Source organism: Dothidotthia symphoricarpi, assembly GCF_010015815.1.
Source record: "Dothidotthia symphoricarpi CBS 119687 unplaced genomic scaffold P153scaffold_25, whole genome shotgun sequence".
Lineage (NCBI taxonomy): Eukaryota > Fungi > Ascomycota > Dothideomycetes > Pleosporales > Dothidotthiaceae > Dothidotthia > Dothidotthia symphoricarpi.
The window spans coordinates 418,954-442,460 of NW_022985032.1; the positions used below are offsets into that span (position 1 = coordinate 418,954).

Sequence of the window (23,507 nt, forward strand, 5' to 3'; positions counted from 1 at the left end):
CTGTTTAAAACTCGTCAATCTGCTGATATTGAGCCGCGTACTCTTTGTTAATAATCGCTCCTGTGCCCCGCGGAAACAGCCACCTCGGTAAAACAGTGTTTCAAACTAATCCAGCTGCCGACGTGAGCATCGGCAGTGCAGGAGCGAACCCACTCCTACGCTCACATTCTACACTTTCTGGTCGCCTCAAACCTATAAAGTCCTGGCATTGTATCATCTGTTTCTTTTCTTTGCAGACCTTATCTTGGCAGTATGATTGGTCGATGTCTCTACACGCATCTTGTCACGTCTCGTTTCTTTTCGTTTGGTGGCATACTCAACTTGAACGGAGTAGGAGATCCTCCCGTCCGCCCGCCGGTACGCCGCCATGTCGAAGACAAGGGATGCCTGGATGGATCACCAACGAATAGATATGTGGTAGTTACTTACTATCGCCTCGTACCATTACGGATACTAAGCGTTTTCAAAGAAGTAGCGTTTCAAGTTGTAAACTGTGTTACGTTTATCTGCTTGAAAAACAGGCTTGATCAAACTGAAGACGATCGATAATAACATAGCACTTATATGTATCATGCTACTTGTCGTATACTCTTCCTAGGTATGACCTAGATGGGTATGGTACGTGTGTTGTAATCTAAATCTCCTCAATAGCAAGTTGTCTGTCTACTTCCACTTTGAGCACAAACATGCTCAAACAACAAGCAAACCGACAAAACTATGTGGTATGCTACTGTTATCTAGGGTATTCAACCAAAAAGAGTTTGTTTCTACATAAAATACATTTGTTCAATGCACCGCTTCTAGATACCATCTCCGCACCAGGTGCCGACTTGCTTGACTGAAAGACTAAACTACAATTCAGTTTTGCCAGCTGCCGTACGAAGCAATATCTAGTCATGTACACGCATTTCACAGAACACTATACTCGTGCGCAGAAATATCGTTTTCAAAGATATAAGCAAGCCACATTTTGTTTGACTACAATGTTACATTCGCGCGTCATACGACTGGTAAGTTCTGCATCAAGTCATCAAAGGGAATGTGTAAGTGACGCTGGAAACGGACATTTCATCGATGATAAATGCATGAGTAGAAAACAACCCCACCAACGTTCATTGAGGGCAACTTTAAAAAGACAAGAGAGTCTCGATTACTAATTCCCTCTCATCCCCTCGCCCAGCCTACCACTACCCCCAAACCATCTCCAAAATGTCCAACACGCACAACTCAACGTCCCACAATCTCGCGACGGCGACAACGAACTTTCTCGCCAAGAGCAGTGGACACGTACACACCTCAGCCATCCCAACCTACTCGCGCACTGGTTCCAGTCCGTCCTCCTTATCTTTGCCTTCAGACCCATTCACCTCATAGTGCAAAAAGCGTACCAAAACAGACCAAAACGCCCCGATCAATACCAGGATAACGACTGGCGCCGACCCTGGCAGAGGAAGACTGGGCTACATTCTGCAGACTTATCGTTGCTAACGAACAGTCCTGAAGCAAAGCTCGTATTGGATTTGGCCAGCGCGCGTGCGGTCAGTTGCTCGAGCGGTGGAACGATGCGGAGGGACCGTACTGTAAGCGTTTTCTAGCCGAGGGAATCATACCGTTGAGCGTTGTGTATGGTGGCGTGACTACAGGCATGTCGCTGTCGTCGATGGACTAGCCGAAAGTGGACATGAGGTTGTCGTTGCCGGAGGTAAGGAGATGCTGCTGTCTATCTCGGTTGGTGAGGCGTGAGGGGGTCGGGGCACCGTGCAAGATTGGGACAAACAGGTAGTGCTTATGAGGATCTCTAATCTGCTGGTTGGCTTCCTTAGTCATGGCTTGGATAGGGACGAGAGTCGTAACTTCAATGCTAGTAGAGCCAAGTGCTGGTGCGGGTGACGACATGGCGGAGTACACGAGTAGATAAACTCTCAGCTATTCGAGAAACCTGGACCTAAGCCGCAGTGAGATCTTACAACAGCTTAACAACTACAAGTGCAAGACCATGCAACTTACACGACCCCAGAATTATCAGTATACGTCTACCCGCGCATTTTCCTTGGAATATCTAATCTTGTAGTCTAGGGATATTGTCTTGCTAGACAAAACCTATCTTGATATCAGGCTCCCCGACAAACTAAGCGGTGGAGTCGTCTGGCTCGAGTTAGCATGAGCGACGGCAAGCGGAAGATAGTTGTGAAAGTTCAGCGAGGAGAGATGCGACGCGCGGGCTGGGCATGTACGGTGGTAGTGGTGGTATTGGTACTGCTGTGCGTGGAGAGTGAGCTTGGAAGCAGCGGAGTTGGAGATGCAATGTAGAAGAGGTAGAGCAGGAGGATTGATAGAGGAGTGGGGTTAGAGGGTAGGGTTGGAGGAGTGAGTTTCGAGGCGTGAGTTTCGAGGCATGAATTCGGAAGCGGTGGGCCCGGAGGACTGTGTTGATAGATGTGAGATCAGAAAGGAGAGTGAGAGACTATGGATAAGTGTACCCAACCGCCGACAGACGTGCCATACACCGTACTCCCGTGTCTACCAGAACATCTGCGCCTATGAGTCAAACATCTCTTGTCCGACAGATCCTGGAACCAAACAGTAATACAACAAAAGTAGGTAGTCCTACGATCGGCTAAACACACTGGAACGAACACCAAGGCTAAATGACATAGTAACCTAGTTTTTCTGTGATGATGATGGAAACATCAACCTCGCCAAGTCAATCCATGGCGACGTCAAGTCGTCAAATAGTAACGTCCTCTGAGACACAAACTTCGGCTTGGGGACGAGAGTCTCTTGCATTTGGATGGCGTAGATTGCGGCGGACTTGGATATATGTTTAGAGCAAGTTCTGCTTTTGCAACTTAGATACTCGTTGCGAATCTAATGGTATCTGCAGTAGCATCGTCGCGTGGAACGTGTCGCACTTGCATCAGATTTTGGGTGGCCCAGACACGGGACGAAGAGAAATGATAAGTTTTGTTCCTAGCAGAAGAAACGTACTTTGGGGTACATGGTTCAGATCGTGTGTAGTTTGCGTTATGCTGATATGGTTATCGTTCGGGTCGAGTTGAAGGATTGGGGCCGTTATGAGTTTGATCGATGGGCGTACTCAGTTTCACGTAGGGAACTGTCACGGGATACTTAACCAGTGGGGGCTATAAGCACAGCAGCTGAGGCAGAAATCAGAGCTTGCTGAATTGAGTTGGAAGGTTTACGATGAGAAGAGTTGCGATGTGTTTAATATATGTTGCCACGTTTTCCGTAGTCATATCCAGATATCGGTACGACTAGCGTCATTTCAAGCTGTGCTTCAGCCATGCACCCATCCCTTCCACTTGAGACTTCCAGCTTAAATCATCGTCTTGTTGGGTCCACAGGCCGATACCTGGAGTTAGATCCAAGTGAACCCTCTCCAGTGCCATTTCTTCATACTGAGCTTTCTCAGCCGGATCAAGCCACCGCACACGACGAGCCCGCGCTTTAAGAGTATGACGAGCAACACTGCGTCTCAGCATCTTCGCCAACTCCGACGTCTGGTCAGCAAGTGGACTGTCCGTCCCAGCAGTAATGTTCCAAACCGGCAGACTGAGGTTTACCCCCGCTGGAGGATAGCTGCGAATGTAGGCCCGACATCTTGATAAGACGGGTAGTTCTGTACTGGCTTTGGCTTTCGATTTGAAAGGTGTGTAGTGGCCAAGAAGCATTTGTGCCTCCATGTCAAGCTGATCGTCAGGCTGCTCCGAGGCCGAGACGTCGTCGCTTGGTGGATATATCAGTTGTGCACGCGGAGAGCGGAAGAAATGTATGGGAGAGGCGAAGCGGTCAAAGAAGTCCTCGGGTCCACGAAACAGAAAGTTACGCTCTACAGAAAGCTTTGATGTGGGCAGCACTTCGTTGTCGCCGTGTAGCTGCCACGCAGTTGGAGGAGGCAATTTGGGTGCTCGTTTTTTACGAGGTTGACCAGCCTTCGAGACAGGTTTGGTCTTCTCAGGAGGACTTGTTGGGTCACCCGGATCCTCGTCTGCAGGAAAAGAGGTCTCATCAGGAGAAGCAGGTTCCGGTAGTTCGGAAGGATGGACAAGGGGTAGATCGTCATGAAATACCCAATCGGCGATGGGGTTGTTGACTGCAGCAGCAGCGATACGGCTCTCTTTATTGCGACACTCGGTCAAAGCCAACATGGTCGCGATCGAACCGCCTACCAGTTCTCCGCATACCCCAAGACGTGCAAGATGGGGTCGTTTAAACTCATCGCGGAGCAAATTCTCACTAATCCAGTCGTAACCGAATAGTGCATCATGATAGGGAGTCGGGTATTGGTGTTCAGCAGACGCACGATAGTTGATACGCACAACTGTGGCATCACTTGACGCACGCAGAGTAGAAATGACACGCCCCTGTTCTTCGGAAGAGTCAGGTACCACAGGGCCCGGAGGCAAGTAGATGAGGATGGGAGCCGATGGTGTGGAGGCATGGAAAACACTAGGAAATACTCAGCCACTGAACGAGAGATGGCTGTCTAGTCCATGATGGGCGCGCCGGACGCCTTGGGCTTTGGATCAGAGGGGGTAGCATTGATTGAAGTCATGATCAGACAAGCACCGACAAGACGTGTTGCACAAGGACCTGACTGCAGCGGACTGCAACACGACATGTCGATTTCAGGCCGTGCACACCGCCGTCGCGTCACCTTGGGGATGTGATGCGATTGTAGGGAAAAAAGGAGGGGCGAGACGAGGCATTGGGCTGTGAGACCATCGCGCAGTGGACAATCAACGAAAAGGCTGCAAATGCAAGAGAAATGACTTTGTTTGCAAAGTTGTAGCAGAACGAAGAAAGAAAGACTTACTCTACCCTCACGGATCCATTGGAGCGACATGGGACGTCAAACTGCTCGAGTTGAGGAACAGCTGTGACGACTGAGTATTGGCGTTTGGTGAGGGCATGTCGCAAGAGTGGCCGAGCAGTGCAGGCATTCGCAAGCAGGCGAAGCGTCATCAAAGTTGGCGGTGCAAGTCGTTGCTGATGCAGAAGGTGAGGCTTCAAGTGGCGAATGAACACGCTCAGGTGATGCGCCAAAAGCGGGAGGAAGGCGCAAATTTGGGGTTGTCGCGGCAGCCTGAAGCACGCCTGTAGTGCAAATGTCAGTTACTAGAATGAAGGTGAAGATGACAGATTCTAGGCCTGGAACAGCGTTGTTGCAGGCCAGAAATGAAAAAGCGGTCGTCGTGGTCGTGTGCAAGCTATCAGGGGTCTAGCCACGAGTAAGGCGCCCATACCATGTGCCTAGGAGATTAGGACCCCCAGACCCGTTTCTACAGCTCGTTGTGCCGCTCCTTTGCTTTCTTGTTCCTCACGTCGCTCCTTGACCGCCTGCTGCTTTTCTTCCCCGCCTTCGTATCGACACTGGTGTTGGCTGTTGGCCCCGAATTAGTACAGCGCCTGCCCGCCGTCTGCCCGCATCGTGAATCGCACAGCCTCGGGAGTCGCATACAGCTAATCGACGTGCATGCGCCTGCATACTCCGCCCTAGGACCATACATAGCAACCTACGCACAGGGTCATTCACCGGATTCGCCAGCGCTCTTGCGCTTCGTCGGCCTGCGGCACAGCCCTGACCTCCCCCACAACGCTCTCGACCGCCTACACAAAGCTATCGCCAACCCGACTACAACCACTTCGGAACGTCAACGCGCGATTGCCATTTTGACTTTCCCCCGGTAGCTTTCGCGAGGATAACAGCAAAGGGGCTAGGCTCCAGCGGCACCATCAACATGGCGGAAAGATCAAGGGCGCGGGCCGTCTTCATGCTGCTGAAGAACTTGACATTGGCAGCGCTGCTGTACGCGACGATATATGGCGTGATAAACTTGGTGAGCGATCCTAGTGTCGCTACCAAGGGGAAGCTGGGCATTCCTGCCTTTCTGGAGAAGGCTGGCCCGACGGAGCTGATCAAGACTACCAAAGCCGGAGTCGAGGTCAAGTTCACCGGCACCACCAAGACCGTCACCATCAACCCACACGCCAATGTGTTCAATCGCCCCGTCATGGCCGTGAAGACAAAGGACGACTACATGGGCCCCCGCCCCCACGTCGACACCGAAGCGGACATGCACATGCTGGTGGAGGAATGCAGGGGCACATACGCTGGGCTCGAGAAGATGAGGAATGTTTTCGACTGTCTAAAGTTCTTTGCCGACCAAGAGCATCGCTATTACAAGCTGCCCGAGCTAGCCAGCCGGTCCAGCGCCCAGGACCCCCACAAGGCCGAGTACGTCAACGCAGACGGACACGGCAACACACTCGCGAGATATGTACCTGTGGACGAGGCTGTGGCCGCCAATGGATCGAACATTGGCACATGTTCTGGCCCTATCATACCGTATCACGTCTACTGGACTGGTCCTGCTACTTGGCGAGTCGAGGTCTTCATCAAGAGCTATCTATACACCCAGAACCTGGCATGCTCTCGCCTTTGGCTATGGCTCGACAGCGACCGCAGCCCTAACGCTGTAGAAAACATGTTGAACAAGGACGCCCTCTTCGCACGTTTTCTTCCCTTAGTCGACCGCGGTGATATCGTTGTCAAAGCCTGGAACTTCCCCAGCCGCATCCCACTCCCCAAGGACGACGAGGACAAGAACGGATTCGGATATTACAGCACTCCCGGAAAGCCAAACATCAAGGGCGAAAAGGCCGTAGCCGAGAACATTGTCGAGGACGGAAACGGCCAGCAATGGCTAGTCCTTACTCCCAAGCAAATGACATTTCTCCCCGTAGCCGTCTCCGACGCCGTACGATTCGTCGTCCTACATGTCCACGGCGGCGCCTACTTCGACATGGACGTGCTAATGCTCCGGGACATGCGCCCCCTCCTCCTCCCAAAAGAGCACGCCTTCGCCGAGCGATGGGCAGCCCACTCCCACCCAGGCGACTACAACACAGCCATCATGTCCCTCACCGCAAACTCCTCACTCTCCTCCTACCTCCTCTACGGCGGCATCCGCATGGGCCTGAACTTCCACCCCCGGGTCCTCGGCCGCATGGCGTGGAAAGACGGACGCGACCAGGAATTCCTCATGTTCGAGACCGCTGCGTTCGACCCCATCTGGACGGAATTCAACTGGGACCGCGCCGGCCGGTGCACGGTGCCGTGTATCCGCGACTACAGCGCCGTGTTCAAGGGGAAGAAGGACGCGCTCCGCGACGAATGGGAGAGCTACGACGGCCCGCAACTCGAAGCTATAAAGTCGACAGATACACAGACCAGGGAGCTCAAAGCACGAGGCCGCGAAGATCAAGACAACGTCCCTACTTCATCGGCAGCCCCAGCAGGCAAAGAACACGCCGACTCCTTCCAAGCCACGCTCGACGAGGAAGTCGAACTACGCAAAGCAGGCGTAATCCTCGACTACGCCCTCGCAGAGGATAAATTCCCGCCCAATAATCGCACGCTGGAGAACTTCTTCCGTGGCGCGTGGACGTACCATATTCATAACCAGGTGAGTTTTTGAAGGACCCCTCTGCATTGTCCCCTCAACCAACCCATCAACCAGCCTATCCAATAAAATATATATGCTAATATTTGATGGCAGTGGCTTAAACACCCCGAACCCTCATCCTGGCTCTCCGTCCTCGAACAAGCTCAAGACGGCTTCTTCGCCGGCGCGCGCTCGAACCCGTATGCCGAGATGTGGACGGGGCCGAGCTTGATGCCGTATAATTACTGGCCTGAGTTTGTCTGAACTACCTAATCACCTACTACTTGTCGGATGGTAGGTAGTACGTCGGTGCGTATATTGCGCGGGACGGGTGTGCGTGTGCTCGTGTTGCGTTGCACGGCTGGGCACGTCATGTCACCAAAATCTCAAGGCGTATGGGTTTGTGCTTGCACTTTTTTACTGCTTTACTTTACTTTTCCACAGGAGCCACGGCGGGCTGGCTGGCGTTATCTGGTCCCTTTACCTTACCTTACTTTTTCCCTCCAACGCCCCCCCGTTTGCGGGCTTGGAATACGGCGTTTTGGACATGATGGCATGTATGGATGGGATGGGATGCTACGGCTGAGCAGGTATTGTCTATTTAGTTATTTGAGCTATGTATGTATGTAGTGCGTATGTATATCATGGCAAAGCAAGATACGTTACGAATTCGTTCGTTCGTTTGTTCGTTTCTAATGGTGAAGTGAAATGTCAAGACAAGCAAGCAAGTAAATGGTATCATTCTCTCTTCTTCTCTTCTTTCACTTCCTCTCGACTCTTCTGCTCCCATTCCTTTCCACTAATTTCCACGTCCATATCCCCATCCATCCACCCGCAAACAACCAACCACCCCTCCCCACCCCACCTCTACAAAAAAAAGAATATAGGCTACAAATCAATCAACGGCTCATCCACAACCTTCTGCTGCTGCGCGGGCAGCATATTCTGCGGCGCGCTGGGGAAACTCTCTGGTCCGTAGCCGCCGGTTGCATAGGGTGCGGGCTGCCATGGGGCGGGTTGTTGCTGTTGCTGCTGTTGTTGTTGCTGCGGGGGTTGTTGTTGCCACTGCTGCTGCTGTTGCTGAGGTGGTTGTTGCTGTTGCTGTTGCTGTTGCGGCTGAGGCTGTGACTGCGGCGGCTGATACCCCGGAGTGTACCACGCGTTTACGGGCTGTGTGGGGGGCGAGACGGGGGGAGCATGGGCGTACGGGTCAGGGGACGCGGGTTGTTGGGGAGCGAAGTGTTGTTGTTGCTGTTGAGCCGGTTGTTGTTGCTGTTGTTGTGGCACCGGGGTATTTTCTCCATAGTAGAAACTCGCGCTCTCGGCGTCTGATACGTTGGCGGGTGGTGCTTGTGGCGGGTAAGATTGCGGGGGATATTGCTGATTGGATACTCTGCGTTGGAGTTGGGGGGAAGCGGGTTTTTGATAGACTGTGCTGGGCGGGCGTGCTGTGGCGGTGTGATGTTGGGCTAGGTTCGGGTACGGCTGTGATGGCTGCTGGTATTGGTCTGGTGGGGCGCAGGATGGTGGTGGGACGGATGCGCGGGCGTATGACGGTTGGGGCGTTGACTGGTAGGCGCTGGGGTAGTGTGGTTGCGGTCGTCCGTATGCGTCTGATTGCGCTGTGTTTGCCGTGTAGTAGTTTTCGCTGCCGTCGGGAGCACTGGATTGGATGCTGGGGTAGAGGTTGGATGCGGGCCTTTGCATGGGCGGTGGAAGACCGTATGCAGCGGCGCCGGCTTGGTTGTAGGTGCTAGACAGTCTTTCTTCGAGCATTCGGTCGTAGTATCGGACAACGGTGGAGAGCTTAGCGTGTAGGTCGAGGAGAGTGTCTAAAAAGTCAGATTTGAACATTACAAAACCTCAAGGGACTCACCATGCTTGCTCATCGTCTCGCCATAGGTACGAGCAAGTTTTGGTCGCAGCTTTCCGATACTTTCATATAGCTCCTGTATCTGGGGTTCTCGTAGGATAGTCCCTGGAGCTTGGTGTTGCAGTCTGTCGACCAGAGTCGAGAAAAGATTGATATTCTCCGCCTCGACTGGAGTGAGTTCGTAGTCGTTCTTGGGCGCAACAAAAGACGTCCCGTTCGAGCTGGTGGTCTGTTGGCGGAATGTTGTGGTGTACCTGCTCTTCTGCTCCTCCATGTCGGCCAAAGAAGCTGCAATGGCAGCCTTGAGGTCAGCATCCTCCTCTTCCTCAGGCTCCTGCTTCGCCTTGCCGTTGGTGGCGGGTTTTGCTTGCGGACGTATTTGTGACTGCGGCACGAACCCTGAGGAGCTATTCCCCTTTGTTTCTTCTAGACTCATCTCCAACGCGCGCTTCAGGTCTGCGTCAAAGCTGTCCTCGACTCGCGCACTTCTTGGCTCCATAGAGCCTTGGTAGAGTGTTTTTGTGAGTTTAGGGGACGTGAAGATGTTGGGCATAGGTGGGCCACGAGATTTCTCTGTAAGCTTTTCGTGGCAGCCATCGTCGACGCGCACAGGCTCCATGATGCCGAGATGAGGGAGCGGTATGCTTTTGCTCGAACAAGCTCCGCAGAAGACGTTTCCGCAGTTACGGCAATGGTGCTTGCGGTTTGTGAAGGTGAAGGCAGTTCGACACCGCATGCAGACGTCGGAGTCTGTCCATTCTGGAGGCTGCATCAGAGAGTCAGCGTGCCCTGTATGGCGTAGTGGGGGTGGAGGCACGTACTGCGCTGCTGTCCAACATGCTGCTGGCGATGTGCTCCCTGGGAGGAAACTGGAAGCCTTCTCGCTGCAGTGTGCGGTACACGTCCCCCATATAGCTCAGATTCATGCGACCCTCAGCGGCGGTTGCCCATAACTGTATCAGCTCCAACATCTTGTTCTTCACGTCGTGGTTTGGCGCAACGTTCGAGGGCGCCTTGAGCAGCGAGGTCATGTTGTCGAGGAACTCGCGTGAGGCTATCTCCTGTATGAAGTGGACGCCACCGTTCTTGACGCATGTGTCTGTGAGCTGCCATGGGAGTCAGCAGGGAGTCGGGCTGGCGTGGCTGGCGTGGCCTACGTTCAGGGCGGCAAGCTGGACGTTGGGGTTCTTGTGCCCTATTCTCCGCTTGAGCGCGCGCATGGCGTCTTTAGGCTGCACCGTCTTGGAGCGAATGACGTCGGAGATCTCGAGGTTGAGCGGCATGTCTTCCCTACGAAAGGTCAGTAAGACAGCCTCAGACTGCAGACTAGACGTATGGGGCGCGTACAGGCTCGAGGTGGTTGCGCGCTCGATCTGCTCGTCGAGCGCGCTGTTGGCCGAGCCGCCAAACCATCCGGCCATGATTGCCGTGGGTGTAGGCGCTGTGCTGTGGGAGACGCGGGCGAGGTCGGGGCAGCTTCTGGCTGCACTTGGAGGGCGGACTGCACGGGGCGAGGAGTGTGTTCTGGCGGGCGTGCAAGAGCGGCGTGGTCTGGTCTCGGTGCTCAGGTAACAGCTTCCGAACGCCGTCCGCCGCACGAGCTTGGCATGACGAAAGGCGGAGAGAATGGAGCCGCACATGCTTGAACCCTGCGCCCAACGTCGCCTTCCACCCAGCGCACAAGAACGCTGCCACTGCTGCTGGACTCGGGCCGCCATCGTGCTGCTGCCCGCTCTCTCGCAACACTCGCGCCGTCACCCTGCCCCACCGGCCTGCCACAGCACACGACGGCCCCCCACCGAACATCGATACTCCCCCGACGATGCGCGAGTTGCCCGACGTCTAGACTGCGGTTATGAGTGCAGCTGCACCCTTGCCGCCCCCAGCACCCTCGCCCGCCCACGCCATGAACGGCTACACAAACGGCGCCCACGGCGTCGGCGCAGATGGCTGGAGAGGCAGCGACGGGGCAGGCGACCCGCGGCCCTCTGGCGGCCCATACCCGCCTATTGCTGAGATTGTGGGCTCGGCGACGGAAACAGTCGAGTCGTTCAAGCACCACTCGGTAGGCAGCACAGCGCCAGTTGGACAACCGCCGTGGCTAATTGGCGACTAGATCAAGAACCTGCTCGAGCGTGGCAGGACGCACCTCACCAAGGCCAAGAGCGGGCTCAACAACCGGACGCCTATCGCTGGAATCTACTGGGAATACCTCGTCGCCTACGAGATTGTCTCGACGCTGATACCCTCGCACCCCGACTACTATGACAAGATCCACGGCAGCAGAGCCCCCATGCACCGCGACTTCAGCACTCTTCTGCAGGAAATCAGGTCGAGCGAGGAGAGATTTGTACGCATCAGGGACATCATCAAAAACGACAACAAGAGAAACGGCGCTCAGCATAGGTCTACGTCCTCCGTCTCGTCTGTACGATCGACCTCTACCTCCTCCAGTGGCTCCCGCTTATCGCGACTCCCCGACGAGCTTATGCTCCCAGACGTTCCCACCACGGCGCCAAATGGTCACGCCTCGCCTGCAGCTCTCCCCGAGTCGCCACGAAGGAAGCCCATGGTGCAGCCAAAACCCCAAGCGCTACACGGTCGAGCCGTCTCGCAGAGCATACAGTCTGATCTGACGCAGCGTTTTGCAAACCTGAGAGGGGCCACCCCGCGACTGGAGACCACTTCGGCCCGCGCGAGCCAAGACTTGTCAATCCAGATGCCGTCTGCTACAGACTATGCTTCCTCGACTCGTCCTAGTGGCCCTCGCGACATGCTCCCGCCTTCCTTGCATGCTGCCTCGCGTCCGACAACGCTTCCTGTTAACACGCAGTTCGCCGCCTCGTTCCCCAAAGAGCCCAGCCCGACCTACAGCCCTGCCAGGAACACCTCTTTGCCCGCCAGCATGAACCAGCCACGAAGCACACCGAGAAGCATGAACGGCACGGGAGGTCGGACCAACTCCTTGGCCGCATCGAGCCACTCCAACTACGCACCGAATGCGAATGGCGCGCCAGACTCCTACTTTCCATCTCAACAAGTTACACGCGAACCACCACAAAGAACAAGATCCATCAGCAGGGTGATAGAATTAGAAATTGATGCCAGCAAGCTCTACGATTACTTCCGCATGTACAATGTACTTGTCATTGATGTGCGCGATCGTGCAGAGTATGACGCGGGGCACATTTTCTTTCGAAACATCATGTGTATTGAACCATCCACCCTCCAGGAAGGGTGCTCTGCCGAACAACTCCAAGAGCGATTAGTCATCTCTCCAGACGACGAACAAACCATGTTCGAGAACCGGCACGCATACGACGTCGTAGTGTACCATGACGAGTTTACAAAAAACACCGACTTTCTCCGAAACCACGGTCGCAACGAGAATGAGGTTGCTCTCAAACGCTTGTACGACGCTTTGACTGAATTCAATGTCGAAAAGCCCTTGTCTCGACATCCTGTCTTCCTTATGGGGGGCCTAGATGCTTGGAGAGATCTCGTTGGTCCCCAGGCACTCAAAATGACTACAACTCCTGCTCTTGTTGCTGGCGGGCAGACAAGAGCACGAGCGATCAGGCGATCACCCGCCGCGACCCATATCACGAGAAGCACTCTTCAAAACCGTCGCAGACGAGAATACGTTCCGATGGATCCGGATGAGGAGCAGAAGATGTTGGAAGAAGCCCGACAAGGAAGAGCTGCTGTTGAAGTACTTCCTGTGGACGAAGAAATCGATGAACATGGCTCTCCATACTTCCGCACAACCGATGACTTTTTACGAAGATTTCCAGAAGTTGAAGCAGAACAATCAATGATGTATCCCTCGTCGCGGCCCCAGCCTGTCAATCAATACGTTGCGCCAGCTATCCCGCAGGCCCCATCCCGACCTGCGCCGTCTGTTCCCCGAGTCAGTTACAGCGGTGTTCATGAGCGGCAAGTTGCACCTCAAGGTCGCAGTGGCCAAACATCTGCATATATTGCTCAACCGCGTTTCAGCAATGTGCGCATGCACCATACCGGGCTTATGAACTTTGGCGTGACATGCTACATGAACTCAGTTGTACAGTGTCTGAGTGCCCACATCCTGCTTTCAGAGTTGTTTTTGTCCAGCAGATACACTCGAGATCTTCAACGAGACAACTGGAAGGGCACAAAAGGCATTTTGCCAGAAGCTTACGCAACCCTTGTCTCTAACCTGTTCAAGGGCGACGTCACTTCTGTGCGCCCCAGCACTTTCAGGGTATGTAAAACGTTCCCCATCATTCACTTTCAGCGCTAATTCAAGACAGAGAATATGCGGGCACTTCAATTCTCAATGGGGCGTCGACCAACAGCAGGACGCTAAAGAGTTTCTTGAGTTTGTTTTGGACTACATGCACGAGGATCTCAATGTCGCTTGGAACAAGCCACCGCTAAAGCCTCTTACTGAACAGCAGGAGTTAACACGTGAGCGATTTCCACGCCAGTATGCTGCCAAGATCGAATGGGATCGATACCAACGTCGTGACATGTCGGTTATTGGTGGTATGTTTGCGGGCCAGCACGCCTCACAGCTTACGTGCCAGTCGTGTGGGATAACAAGCACAACATACGAAGCCTTTTGGAGTATCAGCGTTGAGATTCCCCGCGACCAAGCCTGCGATGTGCGAGACTGTCTACGATCCTACTGCGCGGCAGAGCGTCTCGCAGGAGACGAGCTTTGGCGTTGTCCACGATGCAAAAAGGACCGCGAAGCCGTAAAGAAGATAACCATCACGCGCGCCCCCGACACGCTAGTCATTCACTTCAAACGCTTTAGCGCGTCACGTACTGAGAGCGCTCGCAAAGTCCGGACACCTGTGAATTTTCCACTCCAAAGCCTGGACATTGGGCCTTTCGTCCAGCCACCGATGACACCGGAACAAGAAATGTACGTTGCGCAAAATGCGACGGAAGGGCCTACGCAACTCGCCAGTGTCAAGACAGATCCTACCATGAACGGACCGTTCGTGTACAATGCCTTCGCTGTCATCTGGCATATCGGCGCCACACTGGGCAGCGGCCACTACACTGCATTTGTAAAGGACAAAGCCCGTGGCTGCTGGCGGTCTTTCAACGATGACAAGGTCGTTGACTTTGAACCAGGCAACCTGCCTCCTCAGAATCGGTTGCAAAACGAGAAGGCCTACATTGTCTTCTACGAGCGCGAGAGAGTGGCTGGAGGCACTTTCTAGCCGACAGTATCCGAACCGGCTATTGTGCTTTGACATTCTTCTTGCGTTTTCAAATGCAGCTTTGCATTGGGGGCGTTGACTGGCCATCTTCTAGTATATACCTTGATTCGTGGTATCTTTTGTCCTGGCAAGGACTTGTTTGCATGCGAGGCGTTGGGCTTGGATAGATGCAGGCATAGGCGGCGTCTGCTTCGATTTGCGTACCATAGCCTTTACGATATCCTCACGAGCTAATGTATCATTTGTCTGCAGGGTTATGGCGAGAAGTTTTTCTGCAAAACATTTTCACGCGTCGTCACGCTGCAGGGCTGAGATTCGCTAAGCCGATGACCGGCCCGCGTGTCGTGGGGCCGTTGCTTTTTATCGTTCCTATCAAACATCCCACCGCTAGCTCCTTCCCCAGACGCGGCGTACTCAGCATTTCCCCTCCAGCGTCACCAATTTTTTCTTTCCACTTTTCACTCTCCAATTCCCTCAAAAACCGCAAATATGACCAAGGGACGCGTCTGCTTAGCTTACTCTGGTACGAGACTGCCTCAATTAACCCTCGTCAATTCAACGACTCTTCAACTGAGGATCTTCACTGACTGACTTGACTCACCAGGCGGCCTTGATACCTCCACGATCCTGCGATGGCTGATCGGTACGACCAATGCCACAATCGAACTCACGCTGAGCTAACAATCGCAAAGAGGAAGATTATGAGGTCGTGTGCTTCCTCGCCAACGTCGGCCAGGAGGAGCCATGGGATGAGGTGGAGAAGAAGGCGCTCAAGATCGGCGCATTGAAGATGATCATTCTCGACCTGCAGAAGGAGTTTGTCGAGGAGCTCTGCTTCCGCGCTGTGCAGTGCAACGCCTCGTACGAGGGCCGCTACCTGCTCGGAACCAGCTTGGCTCGTCCAGTCATTGCCCGCGCCCAGATCCGCGTTGCGCAGCAAGAAGGTTGCCAGTTCGTCTCGCACGGCTGCACCGGCAAGGGCAACGACCAGGTCCGCTTCGAGCTTGCCTTCTACACACTCCAGCCTTCCATTAAGGTCATTGCGCCCTGGAGGCTGCCCGAGTTCTGCGAACGCTTCAAGGGCCGCCAGGATCTGTTGGACTATGCTGCCCAGCACGACATTCCCGTCACCTCGACCAAGGCGAAGCCGTGGAGCATGGACGCTAACCTGGCTCACTGCAGCTACGAAGCTGGTATGATTCGACGTTCTGCTGGCACGCGTCCAAGCTAACATGCCCAGGCATCCTCGAGGACCCCGACCAGTCCCCTCCCGATGACATGTGGACCATGACCCAGTCCCCACTCAACGCCCCCAACGAGCCCACCGACATCACCGTCTACTTCGAGAAGGGTGTCCCCGTCAAGGTCGTCACACCCGAGAAGACCTACACCGACTCGGTCGAGCTCTTCACCGCGCTCAACAAGCTCGGCTTCACACACGGTATCGGCCGCATCGACATTGTCGAGAACCGTTTCATCGGTCTCAAGTCTCGCGGCTGCTACGACTCCCCCGCCATGACCATCCTGCGCCTCGCGCATTTGGACATTGAGGGTCTGGTCATGGACGCCCAGGTCCGCAACCTGCGCGACCAGTTCGTGTCCCACAACTGGAGCTACCAGCTGTACAACGGCATGTACTTCTCCCCGGAGCGCGAGTTCATCGAGAACAGCTTGGTCTTCTCGCAGCGCAGGGTAAACGGCGAGGTGAGGATGAAGCTGTACAAGGGCAACGCGTATGTGTTGGGTCGCTCGAGTCAGACGGAGAAGCTGTACAGTGAGGAGGAGGCCAGCATGGACACACTGGATAACTTCAGCCCTATGGACACGACAGGCTTCATTGCTATCCAGAGCATCAGGTACGTCAATATCTTGTGCGTGAGTAAGGGCTTCGCTAATGATGATGCAGGTTGAAGAAGTACGGTCTCCAGAAGGCTGAGGAGGGCGCGAACATGAGCAGAGTATAGATGAGTTTGTCGCTGTAGGATGACGAGGGAACAATGTGGTTTTCTACGATGCGTGATTATAGCATCTTACGAGAACTATCAATCAAAATGATTTTCGCCTGAGCAAAGTGCAGTTCATATCACCGCGTCCTTGCCCTCGTCTCCCTTCCTTTCATGCATTCTGAACTCCATTGCTCTCCTAGTCCCTTGCAAAGATTTACCAACTCAGACACTTACATCATGTTGTTCGGAAATGTCTTCTCGTGCTATGCATGTATGTACGTATGAGTATGCTACCCACATAATTGGGGACTGTGCGATGTTATATCCAAATCCAGCCAGTATCGTTACACAACTTGTAAGCTACTCTACATCAAGAAGAAGAAGAAGTCTACTCGTAGCAACGACGAATGAGTCTGCCTGTACTGTGTTGTGTGCGTGTTCAAGGAAAAAGAAAAAGAAAAAGAAAACGCCTCCCGTGATGTCATGTTCGATGCTGGTATGCAGAGGCACTTCAGCGACGAGGCAGCGTAGTGGTAACGTCTTCCATGTCCTCTGTCGACCGAACCGCACCGTCCAATCCCCCACCAACCGACGAACCACTCTGGTACTTATCCCGCAAATCATCCAGACACTTCAACCCCTTGCGCAGCGCATCCCTCGAAGCAACAAGCTCCTGCCGCCGCACCTCACGCTGCGGCGACTCAGCCAGCAACCGACGCGCAACATTCAACCCCTCCGTCTCATGAAAGATCTCGAGCCCATCCTCCAGCTCCCCGCGCAACTGCACCCGCAGCTGCCGAAAAAACTTACTCTCAACACGCATACAGATCTTATCATGCAGCCGGCGCGCGGCCAGGCCATAATACGCCGTAATCCCCGCCACAAGCTCGACCTCACTCGCATACGGCTCCAGGGCCACACGCGCCATCTTCTGCGCATCCTTGCGTATCTTGTCCTGCTCGGGGGCGGAGATGTCGCGCCCAAAGTGCTCCTCGGCTTCTTCGACGTAGCGCCTAAACCGCGCTTTCTGCCTATGCTGGCGGTAGTGCTCGTGCGTGCTTTCTTTCTCGGCGTGGAACGCGTCCTGGAAGAATATGTAGGGCCCTTCCAACTCGTCCGTCAGGCTCTCGGCGGCCATTGTGCGGTGCTGCTCGTTTAGGTTGTTGTGTAGGACTTCTTGTACGATGGCCCGTGTTTGCGTGTATAGCTGCGAGCCGGCCCATTTGGCGAAGTGGCGGTCGAGAAGGAAGTGTGTGCGCTGGAGCAGGGCGGTGCGTAGCGAGGAGAAGAAGACGTCGATGGGGCGCTGCCAGTGTTGCAGTGCGGAGAGCATCATGGCTTCTTTGACTTTGGGGTGGATTTGCCCGGGGACTTTGCTCTTGGACTGCTGGTTCACGGAACGGACTACGTCGTCGAGGATGAAGCGCTTGCGGAATTGCGCGAAGTCGGCTGGCTGGGTGGCTTTGGCTAGCCTTGCGGCTTCTGCGCGCCTGGTGGGTGGCCTGGTGGGCGTCTTGCTTGGGGGTTTGGGGACGGGCTTGGTGGGGGTCTTGAATGGGGATGGTGTGGGTGTTCCGCCCTCCAGCTTACGCTTCTTGCTGGGTGTTTCTGGCGAGTCTCGCATCTTCGAGTTGCCGTCGCCGTCCTCATCGTCGGAGTCAATGACGATGGATTCATTGGCTGATCGGCCAGGCAGAGTGTAGACAAAGACTCCCGCGTCGAGGTCACCGCTCGTCGACATGGTGGGCTTCATAGCAACAAGCGAGTCGGCGAACGTCTTCTGTATGCCTTCCCAGATATTGCGCCATTCGGTATGTTCATGCTCCCCCTCCATCTCGAGACGCACGTTGGTGGAGAAAGACAGCACAACGTCTGCGATGGTTCGCACCGCGCTGTGCGATGGGATCTCCGGAATGCCATCCAATTCCTCCTCCACTGCTGCAAGACGCTCCTCGATTTGTGCGTAGATCCGCGGAAGCTCGTTGAGCGTTTGCTTGGCGAGCTCCTTGGACAAGTAGGTCTGCAGACTCAGCGTGCCGAACCGAGATTGAAACTGGCTGAGCGTCGTAGCCCATCGGCCGGTTTGAAAGAACTCGCGCTCCTTGATGCGAGCGTCCTGGTGCGTCAGGCCCTGTGCGATCTCGCTCTTGTCGAGGTTCTTGACGACGAAGTACTCATGACCAAGCCGAAAGCGTCTGTTATCCAGCACATCTATGAGCTCGTCATCGGTCTTGCCCCGTGGGAGGAGATCAGGCTTTGTCAGAACCCCTGAAGATTGTTTAGTGCAGCCTTCTTCCAAGTCTTCCCTCATCACTTACCAATGCAACGATCTGTGGCATTGTGTTCCCGAGCTAGACCTGCCGCCGAAGAGTTCGCAATGTCGTTGCTCAGATCGCACGTGACGAGGATCAAAGAACCGGGTTGTTTGACATAGTGAGTTACGAGGTTCCGGACTAGTAGGACTTCGTTTTCTGCGTCGGCCTGTTGGATGATACCGGGTAGGTCGTAGAAGCTCAGCGTTGGCAGACCGGGTGCAGTGACGTCGATGCGCACGATGTTGGGGCTGAAATTGTTTTGTTGCGTTCCTCGAGGTCGGTTTGCGCCTTTTAGGAATACGCGTGGATCTTCGAGTGGGTTGAGGTTGGCTGACTGGGCGCGGCGAATGAGGACTTCGAGTTCCGTGCGGGATTTTGTCTCGGCGAACGGGATGTGGCGGCTTGAAGCAGCTTGTGTCCAGCCGGGGAACAGCTGCTCAGCATCCCTTGATGGATGTAGATCCAAATCTAAATCGTAGTCTTGTTGTAGCGAAACTCGAGCGGACCATCCTGCACCTGGATTGTCGGACGGCTGCAGCGTGATGTACAACGGGCAGGACGTGCAAGTGCCCGTGTCTCGCGGAGTCTTGATACCCGACAACCCTTCGATGACAGATGATTTGCCGGTCGACTGCTGGCCTTGTGTCGGAGTGTTAGCCACAACCCTAATATCTGGAGAAACTTCCATACCTAAGACGAGACATCTCGGATAGTTGATGTCGTGCTTTTGCAGTCCTAGGGTCTCCAACTCGCCTATCACCGCGAGTGCTTCTTTGACACCGTGTCCAAGAGGGTCGACTTCATCTCCCTCAGTCTCAATGGAATGCTGCTGATCTGAGTATGTGTCAGTGAGCTGTGGGAACCAGTGAGGTGATATGGGTAAAGATGCACTTACCATGACCGTCGCTGGTGTTCGTGGTGTCAAAATCCTGCTTCATCCGCGACTCACCCTCACGCGCTGCGTTGCCTTGCTCATTGATGTACGAGTCGGGAGTGAGTCCGCCATCGCTGTGCGAAGAAGAAGACGGTCTCAACGTCATGCTGCGTTGTCGGGCACGCGTACCGCTTGCCATAGGGAGAGAAGTTCGTGTGTCCTCTTGAACTGCGACAGTGAGTGGGGTAGTAAAGGTGGTAAAAGGTGAGAGGAGCGAGGGGCGAGAGATAGATATAGTGATAGAGCAGCCTGCGCCAAGGCTTACCCGAGCGCAGTGCGGTGATGGGAACCTGGTGCATGGGTTCCAGATTGTTCTGTTAGCGACGGTGAAAGACTCTTTTCGTCGGTGAAAGGGCATGGGAGCGAGGGCAGGCAGTATCTAGTACCAGCCTCAAGGGCCGGTTGTTTGGAGCATGCCATGATGTGTTGGCCAGATGTTATGAAATTCAGAATGGGGGTGGTTTTAGTAAAGAGCGACGGCGATGGTATCTTGGTAGGACTTTCAGTGCGGATTATGGTAGGAGAAGATCTATCGTGTTGCTCAGACAGCACTAAATTTCTGGAATGATCGTGAAACGCCACAGCTGTAGAGTGTATAGCACACCTAATCATAGAAGACGCGGCAGAAGTGAGCTGGATGGAAAGAAAGTGAAGGAGAAGAGACAGATTGTTGACGGAGAGAAAGATAATGCTTGGAGTATAATGATAAAAATCAAATTGTTGATATTCTCAAATACACATTTGAAAGGTGACGGAGAGCAAAGGCAGATATTGAAATGCCATATCTACCTTCTCAACCCTTCGTATGTACATGTACATTAGACTTTTGTACATCCATACCACTAACTCTAGGTCCAAGGACGAGCGATGACGGGCACGTTCTGTATTGTTTATCAGGTCGACTACATGATGACCTGAAGATTATATGATGCTGAGCTGTACACAAGAAATCGAAAGACAAACACGCATCGAGACCGATTACGTGCATCTGATAATGAAAGGGATGAAGTTGGGCGAGGTGTCGTCAGCGACAAGACCATCGATCGGTCCGAGGTTCTGCCGCTAGCGCCAGGGTTTCGAAAAATCGATGAGCATCATCATCGTCGCTACCATCCGACTACGCGCCCTCTACACCTCGAACCGCCGTCTCTCGACCCCCTCGACCCCTCAGAATCACCACAACATCCCCTGTGCAAAATGGATCACTCGCGCGACCCCTGTCCCTGGGTAATCCTCAATGATTTTGGTGGTGCCTTCGCCATGGGTGTATGTCTTCCACCCAGCACATGTCTTCCCCAGTACATCAGCTAATTATCGTCTAGGCTGTCGGCGGCGCAGTATGGCACGGCGTCAAAGGCGTATGTTCCTGACCAAGACCATCCCCAACTACGCTCACAATCACCCCCAGTTCCGCAACACTCCATACGGCGAGCGACGCATCGGAGCCATCACAGCAATCAAAGCCCGCGCGCCCGTTCTCGGCGGCAACTTCGGTGTCTGGGGAGGACTTTTCAACACATACGACTGCGCCGTCAAGGGAATACGCAAGAAGGAGGACCCATGGAACGCCATCATCGCGGGGTTCTGCACTGGCGGATCGCTCGCGGTACGAGGAGGCTACAAGTCTATGCGCAACGGTGCTATATCATGCGCCATTCTTCTGGCAGTCATCGAGGGCGTTTCCATCGGATTCAACAGAATGATGGCCGACAACACCAGGCTCGATGCGCCCCCACCACCACCCACCGATGTCGGCGCACCATCGAGCGGCGGCGGAATGGTCACAGCATAAATTTCCAATTCACGACATATATTTTAAGAGGCGATGATTTTAATGCCAAAAGCGGGAAGCACGGAATTTTTGGACGATGGGGTGCTTTGTTCTGGGCGTCTTTGCATATGCCGCCGACCAAGTTTGGCAGCGGCCGGCGTTTTCCACTCTCCTCAGCTTCTGTGCTATACTTGTATTATACACGCGGCATGATCTGTACGACTAGCGGTGGCGTCTATAGACGCAGGTACGGGCTTACTATGTGCCTTTCAATATCTGCAGCTCTCGATTCCCTGGCTCACTTTCCTTCTTACTTATGTTTTAGCCAGCCATTTCGCGGATATGCTTACGCTTCCAGTATCGAACATAAGAGATCAGACTCGGGCGTTCTATCACTTCTAACCAGGACCATCTTCCGCCATCCACTTGCACATGGGTAGTCATAACGATACCATCGGAACGGTGCAATAATCAGGTCAACCGTGACCTCGCTTGGGTGCGCATAACAACATAGCTACAAGTTCGCATCTATTCTGGTCTATACAGCAAGTACAAATTGAACTCAAGCCACCCCGATGGGACCACAACAGAGATTAAACCGGACAACATGAGCGGACAGTCCAGTCAGTGGATTTGAATGTGATTTCGAACACAAAGCTTAACAGAGTTAGGCAAATCTTCAGAAATACAACAAGCGACAAGTCAGACAACACGACAGTGGCTCCAGTTCCTACCAACATCGCAGCAATCGTAACAGCAAGACGCAAGTGCAGAAACAACCCCGGACAGGTAGAGGTTGAGCGCCCTCGCTATTTCGAAACGCACCTCCAATACCCTGAAGTAAGTAAGCATGACCGCGCATCGTAGATCTCAGCAAGGAGTGTAAATCGTTTCGACTTGCTTCGAGCTGTGTTTGCACTTCTGGGTAGAAGGCTACTTACTAGGTGAATAGCTTTATTCGCGTAAATCGCGTTGTCTGTTTCTTAAATATAGTTATCTTTATATTTATCCCTTGTATTCTGTATTTGGGTTTTGACTTTTGGTTTCTGGTTTTTGAGTTCTGGGTTCCGTTTTTGGTTTTTGGTTTTTGGTTTTTGGTTTCTGGTCTTCGGTTTCTGGTTTTTGGCTTTCCGTTTTTGGTTTTCCATTTTTGGTTTTCGGTTTCTGGTTTCTGGTTTCCCATGATTGGATTTTGATATTCAGAAGATTGTTACTACACTGCAATTTTTCTTCTCTAGATTGCAGTGTACAATCCTTTCGCTGTTAATTCTCAACTTACTGTTGTAAGTTATCTTTATCAAATTCAAATTCTGGGTTCTAGGTCTTGGCATTCTGGTCCCCACTTGCTGTTTTTGGTTTTCGGTTTTTGGGTTTCGGTTTTCCGTTTTCCGTTTTTGGTATTTGGATTCTGACTTTTGAAAACTCATAAACCGCTAATGCTCTGCGTAAGCGTGGTCACTTTTCAGTCTTTAATTTATCATCTCAATTAAATAGTTTATGGAATAATCAGAGGCGTACACTAGTATGCACCGCCAACTACCTGCCGTTGCGGATTCTTATTACGACAGACTTTACAGATGTTTGGTTCCTTGTTATCAACAACTTTAATGCGCAGACTCGTATTTAGTCCTAGTCTTTATTTTTTGTTTCTTATTATCTGTTCTTTAGCGTTGTGTTCTGAGTTTCCTAGTTTTGGTTTTTGGGTTTCCGTCTCTAGATCGCAGCCATGTAACGTGACTTCCGCTACACCTTTAATTTCTAAAGTTTAAGAGCTTTCTGCGTCTTGCAATGCACTCATTGTTGTTTGTTTCTAATTGTTAGTATTCTGTCTCTGTTATCTATTCATAGGTGTATCTTTTCCATTTCTCGTTTTTCGTTTCCCATTTCTGATTTCCCATTTTCGACTACTACCTGTTTCCAAGTTACAAGATAGTAGGAAACATTTCATCTTCCTACGCTGCACAAATGCAATGAGATAGCTAG

At 53.2% G+C, this 23,507-nt stretch overlaps 11 protein-coding genes across 11 annotated transcripts; 6 read left to right on the forward strand and 5 right to left on the reverse strand.

The window, feature by feature from the left end:
- Positions 1 to 1,226: 1,226 nt before the first annotated feature.
- Positions 1,227 to 1,966, reverse strand: P153DRAFT_371285 (uncharacterized protein). The gene has a single exon (XM_033669233.1). It carries the CDS (start codon positions 1,894 to 1,896, stop codon positions 1,666 to 1,668), a length of 231 nt encoding a protein of 76 aa, XP_033518369.1. The 5' UTR covers positions 1,897 to 1,966; the 3' UTR covers positions 1,227 to 1,665.
- Positions 1,967 to 3,281: 1,315 nt separating this feature from the next.
- Positions 3,282 to 4,576, reverse strand: P153DRAFT_391015 (alpha/beta-hydrolase; the record flags this gene model as incomplete). The annotated part of the gene is made up of 2 exons (XM_033670993.1): positions 3,282 to 4,470; positions 4,533 to 4,576. 2 exons carry the CDS (start codon positions 4,574 to 4,576, stop codon positions 3,282 to 3,284), a joined length of 1,233 nt encoding a protein of 410 aa, XP_033518370.1.
- Positions 4,577 to 5,199: 623 nt separating this feature from the next.
- P153DRAFT_391016 (uncharacterized protein) lies at positions 5,200 to 5,712 on the forward strand (the record flags this gene model as incomplete). Its single annotated transcript, XM_033670994.1, has 2 exons — positions 5,200 to 5,252; positions 5,310 to 5,712. 2 exons carry the CDS (start codon positions 5,200 to 5,202, stop codon positions 5,710 to 5,712), a joined length of 456 nt encoding a protein of 151 aa, XP_033518371.1.
- On the forward strand, positions 5,319 to 8,138 carry P153DRAFT_426828 (uncharacterized protein). The gene is made up of 2 exons (XM_033672625.1): positions 5,319 to 7,490; positions 7,584 to 8,138. Exons 1-2 carry the CDS (start codon positions 5,763 to 5,765, stop codon positions 7,731 to 7,733), a joined length of 1,878 nt encoding a protein of 625 aa, XP_033518372.1. The 5' UTR covers positions 5,319 to 5,762; the 3' UTR covers positions 7,734 to 8,138.
- P153DRAFT_142113 (uncharacterized protein) lies at positions 7,632 to 8,287 on the forward strand. The gene has a single exon (XM_033662115.1). The coding sequence runs from the start codon at positions 7,761 to 7,763 to the stop codon at positions 8,097 to 8,099; it is 339 nt and encodes a 112-aa protein (XP_033518373.1). The 5' UTR covers positions 7,632 to 7,760; the 3' UTR covers positions 8,100 to 8,287.
- On the reverse strand, positions 8,050 to 10,884 carry P153DRAFT_371288 (ubiquitin binding protein). The gene is made up of 5 exons (XM_033669234.1): positions 10,690 to 10,884; positions 10,500 to 10,632; positions 10,164 to 10,448; positions 9,346 to 10,108; positions 8,050 to 9,301 (listed from the first exon to the last, which is right to left on the reverse strand). The coding sequence occupies exons 1-5, from the start codon at positions 10,761 to 10,763 to the stop codon at positions 8,358 to 8,360; spliced, it is 2,199 nt and encodes a 732-aa protein (XP_033518374.1). The 5' UTR covers positions 10,764 to 10,884; the 3' UTR covers positions 8,050 to 8,357.
- A 364-nt stretch (positions 10,885 to 11,248) lies between these two features.
- P153DRAFT_379911 (ubiquitin carboxyl-terminal hydrolase 2) lies at positions 11,249 to 14,558 on the forward strand (the record flags this gene model as incomplete). The annotated part of the gene is made up of 3 exons (XM_033669892.1): positions 11,249 to 11,407; positions 11,459 to 13,585; positions 13,635 to 14,558. 3 exons carry the CDS (start codon positions 11,249 to 11,251, stop codon positions 14,556 to 14,558), a joined length of 3,210 nt encoding a protein of 1,069 aa, XP_033518375.1.
- A 489-nt stretch (positions 14,559 to 15,047) lies between these two features.
- On the forward strand, positions 15,048 to 16,522 carry P153DRAFT_303195 (argininosuccinate synthase; the record flags this gene model as incomplete). The annotated part of the gene is made up of 5 exons (XM_033664495.1): positions 15,048 to 15,081; positions 15,163 to 15,201; positions 15,251 to 15,751; positions 15,799 to 16,414; positions 16,465 to 16,522. 5 exons carry the CDS (start codon positions 15,048 to 15,050, stop codon positions 16,520 to 16,522), a joined length of 1,248 nt encoding a protein of 415 aa, XP_033518376.1.
- Positions 16,523 to 17,015: 493 nt separating this feature from the next.
- On the reverse strand, positions 17,016 to 20,013 carry P153DRAFT_401529 (dynamin family protein-like protein; the record flags this gene model as incomplete). Its single annotated transcript, XM_033671912.1, has 4 exons — positions 19,715 to 20,013; positions 19,510 to 19,653; positions 18,823 to 19,458; positions 17,016 to 18,772 (listed from the first exon to the last, which is right to left on the reverse strand). Exons 1-4 carry the CDS (start codon positions 19,890 to 19,892, stop codon positions 17,016 to 17,018), a joined length of 2,715 nt encoding a protein of 904 aa, XP_033518377.1. The 5' UTR covers positions 19,893 to 20,013.
- A 937-nt stretch (positions 20,014 to 20,950) lies between these two features.
- P153DRAFT_361612 (Tim17-domain-containing protein) lies at positions 20,951 to 21,545 on the forward strand (the record flags this gene model as incomplete). The annotated part of the gene is made up of 3 exons (XM_033666997.1): positions 20,951 to 21,019; positions 21,076 to 21,111; positions 21,162 to 21,545. 3 exons carry the CDS (start codon positions 20,951 to 20,953, stop codon positions 21,543 to 21,545), a joined length of 489 nt encoding a protein of 162 aa, XP_033518378.1.
- A 521-nt stretch (positions 21,546 to 22,066) lies between these two features.
- On the reverse strand, positions 22,067 to 23,068 carry P153DRAFT_371291 (uncharacterized protein). The gene has a single exon (XM_033669235.1). The coding sequence runs from the start codon at positions 22,670 to 22,672 to the stop codon at positions 22,508 to 22,510; it is 165 nt and encodes a 54-aa protein (XP_033518379.1). The 5' UTR covers positions 22,673 to 23,068; the 3' UTR covers positions 22,067 to 22,507.
- Between the last annotated feature and the right edge of the window lie 439 nt (positions 23,069 to 23,507).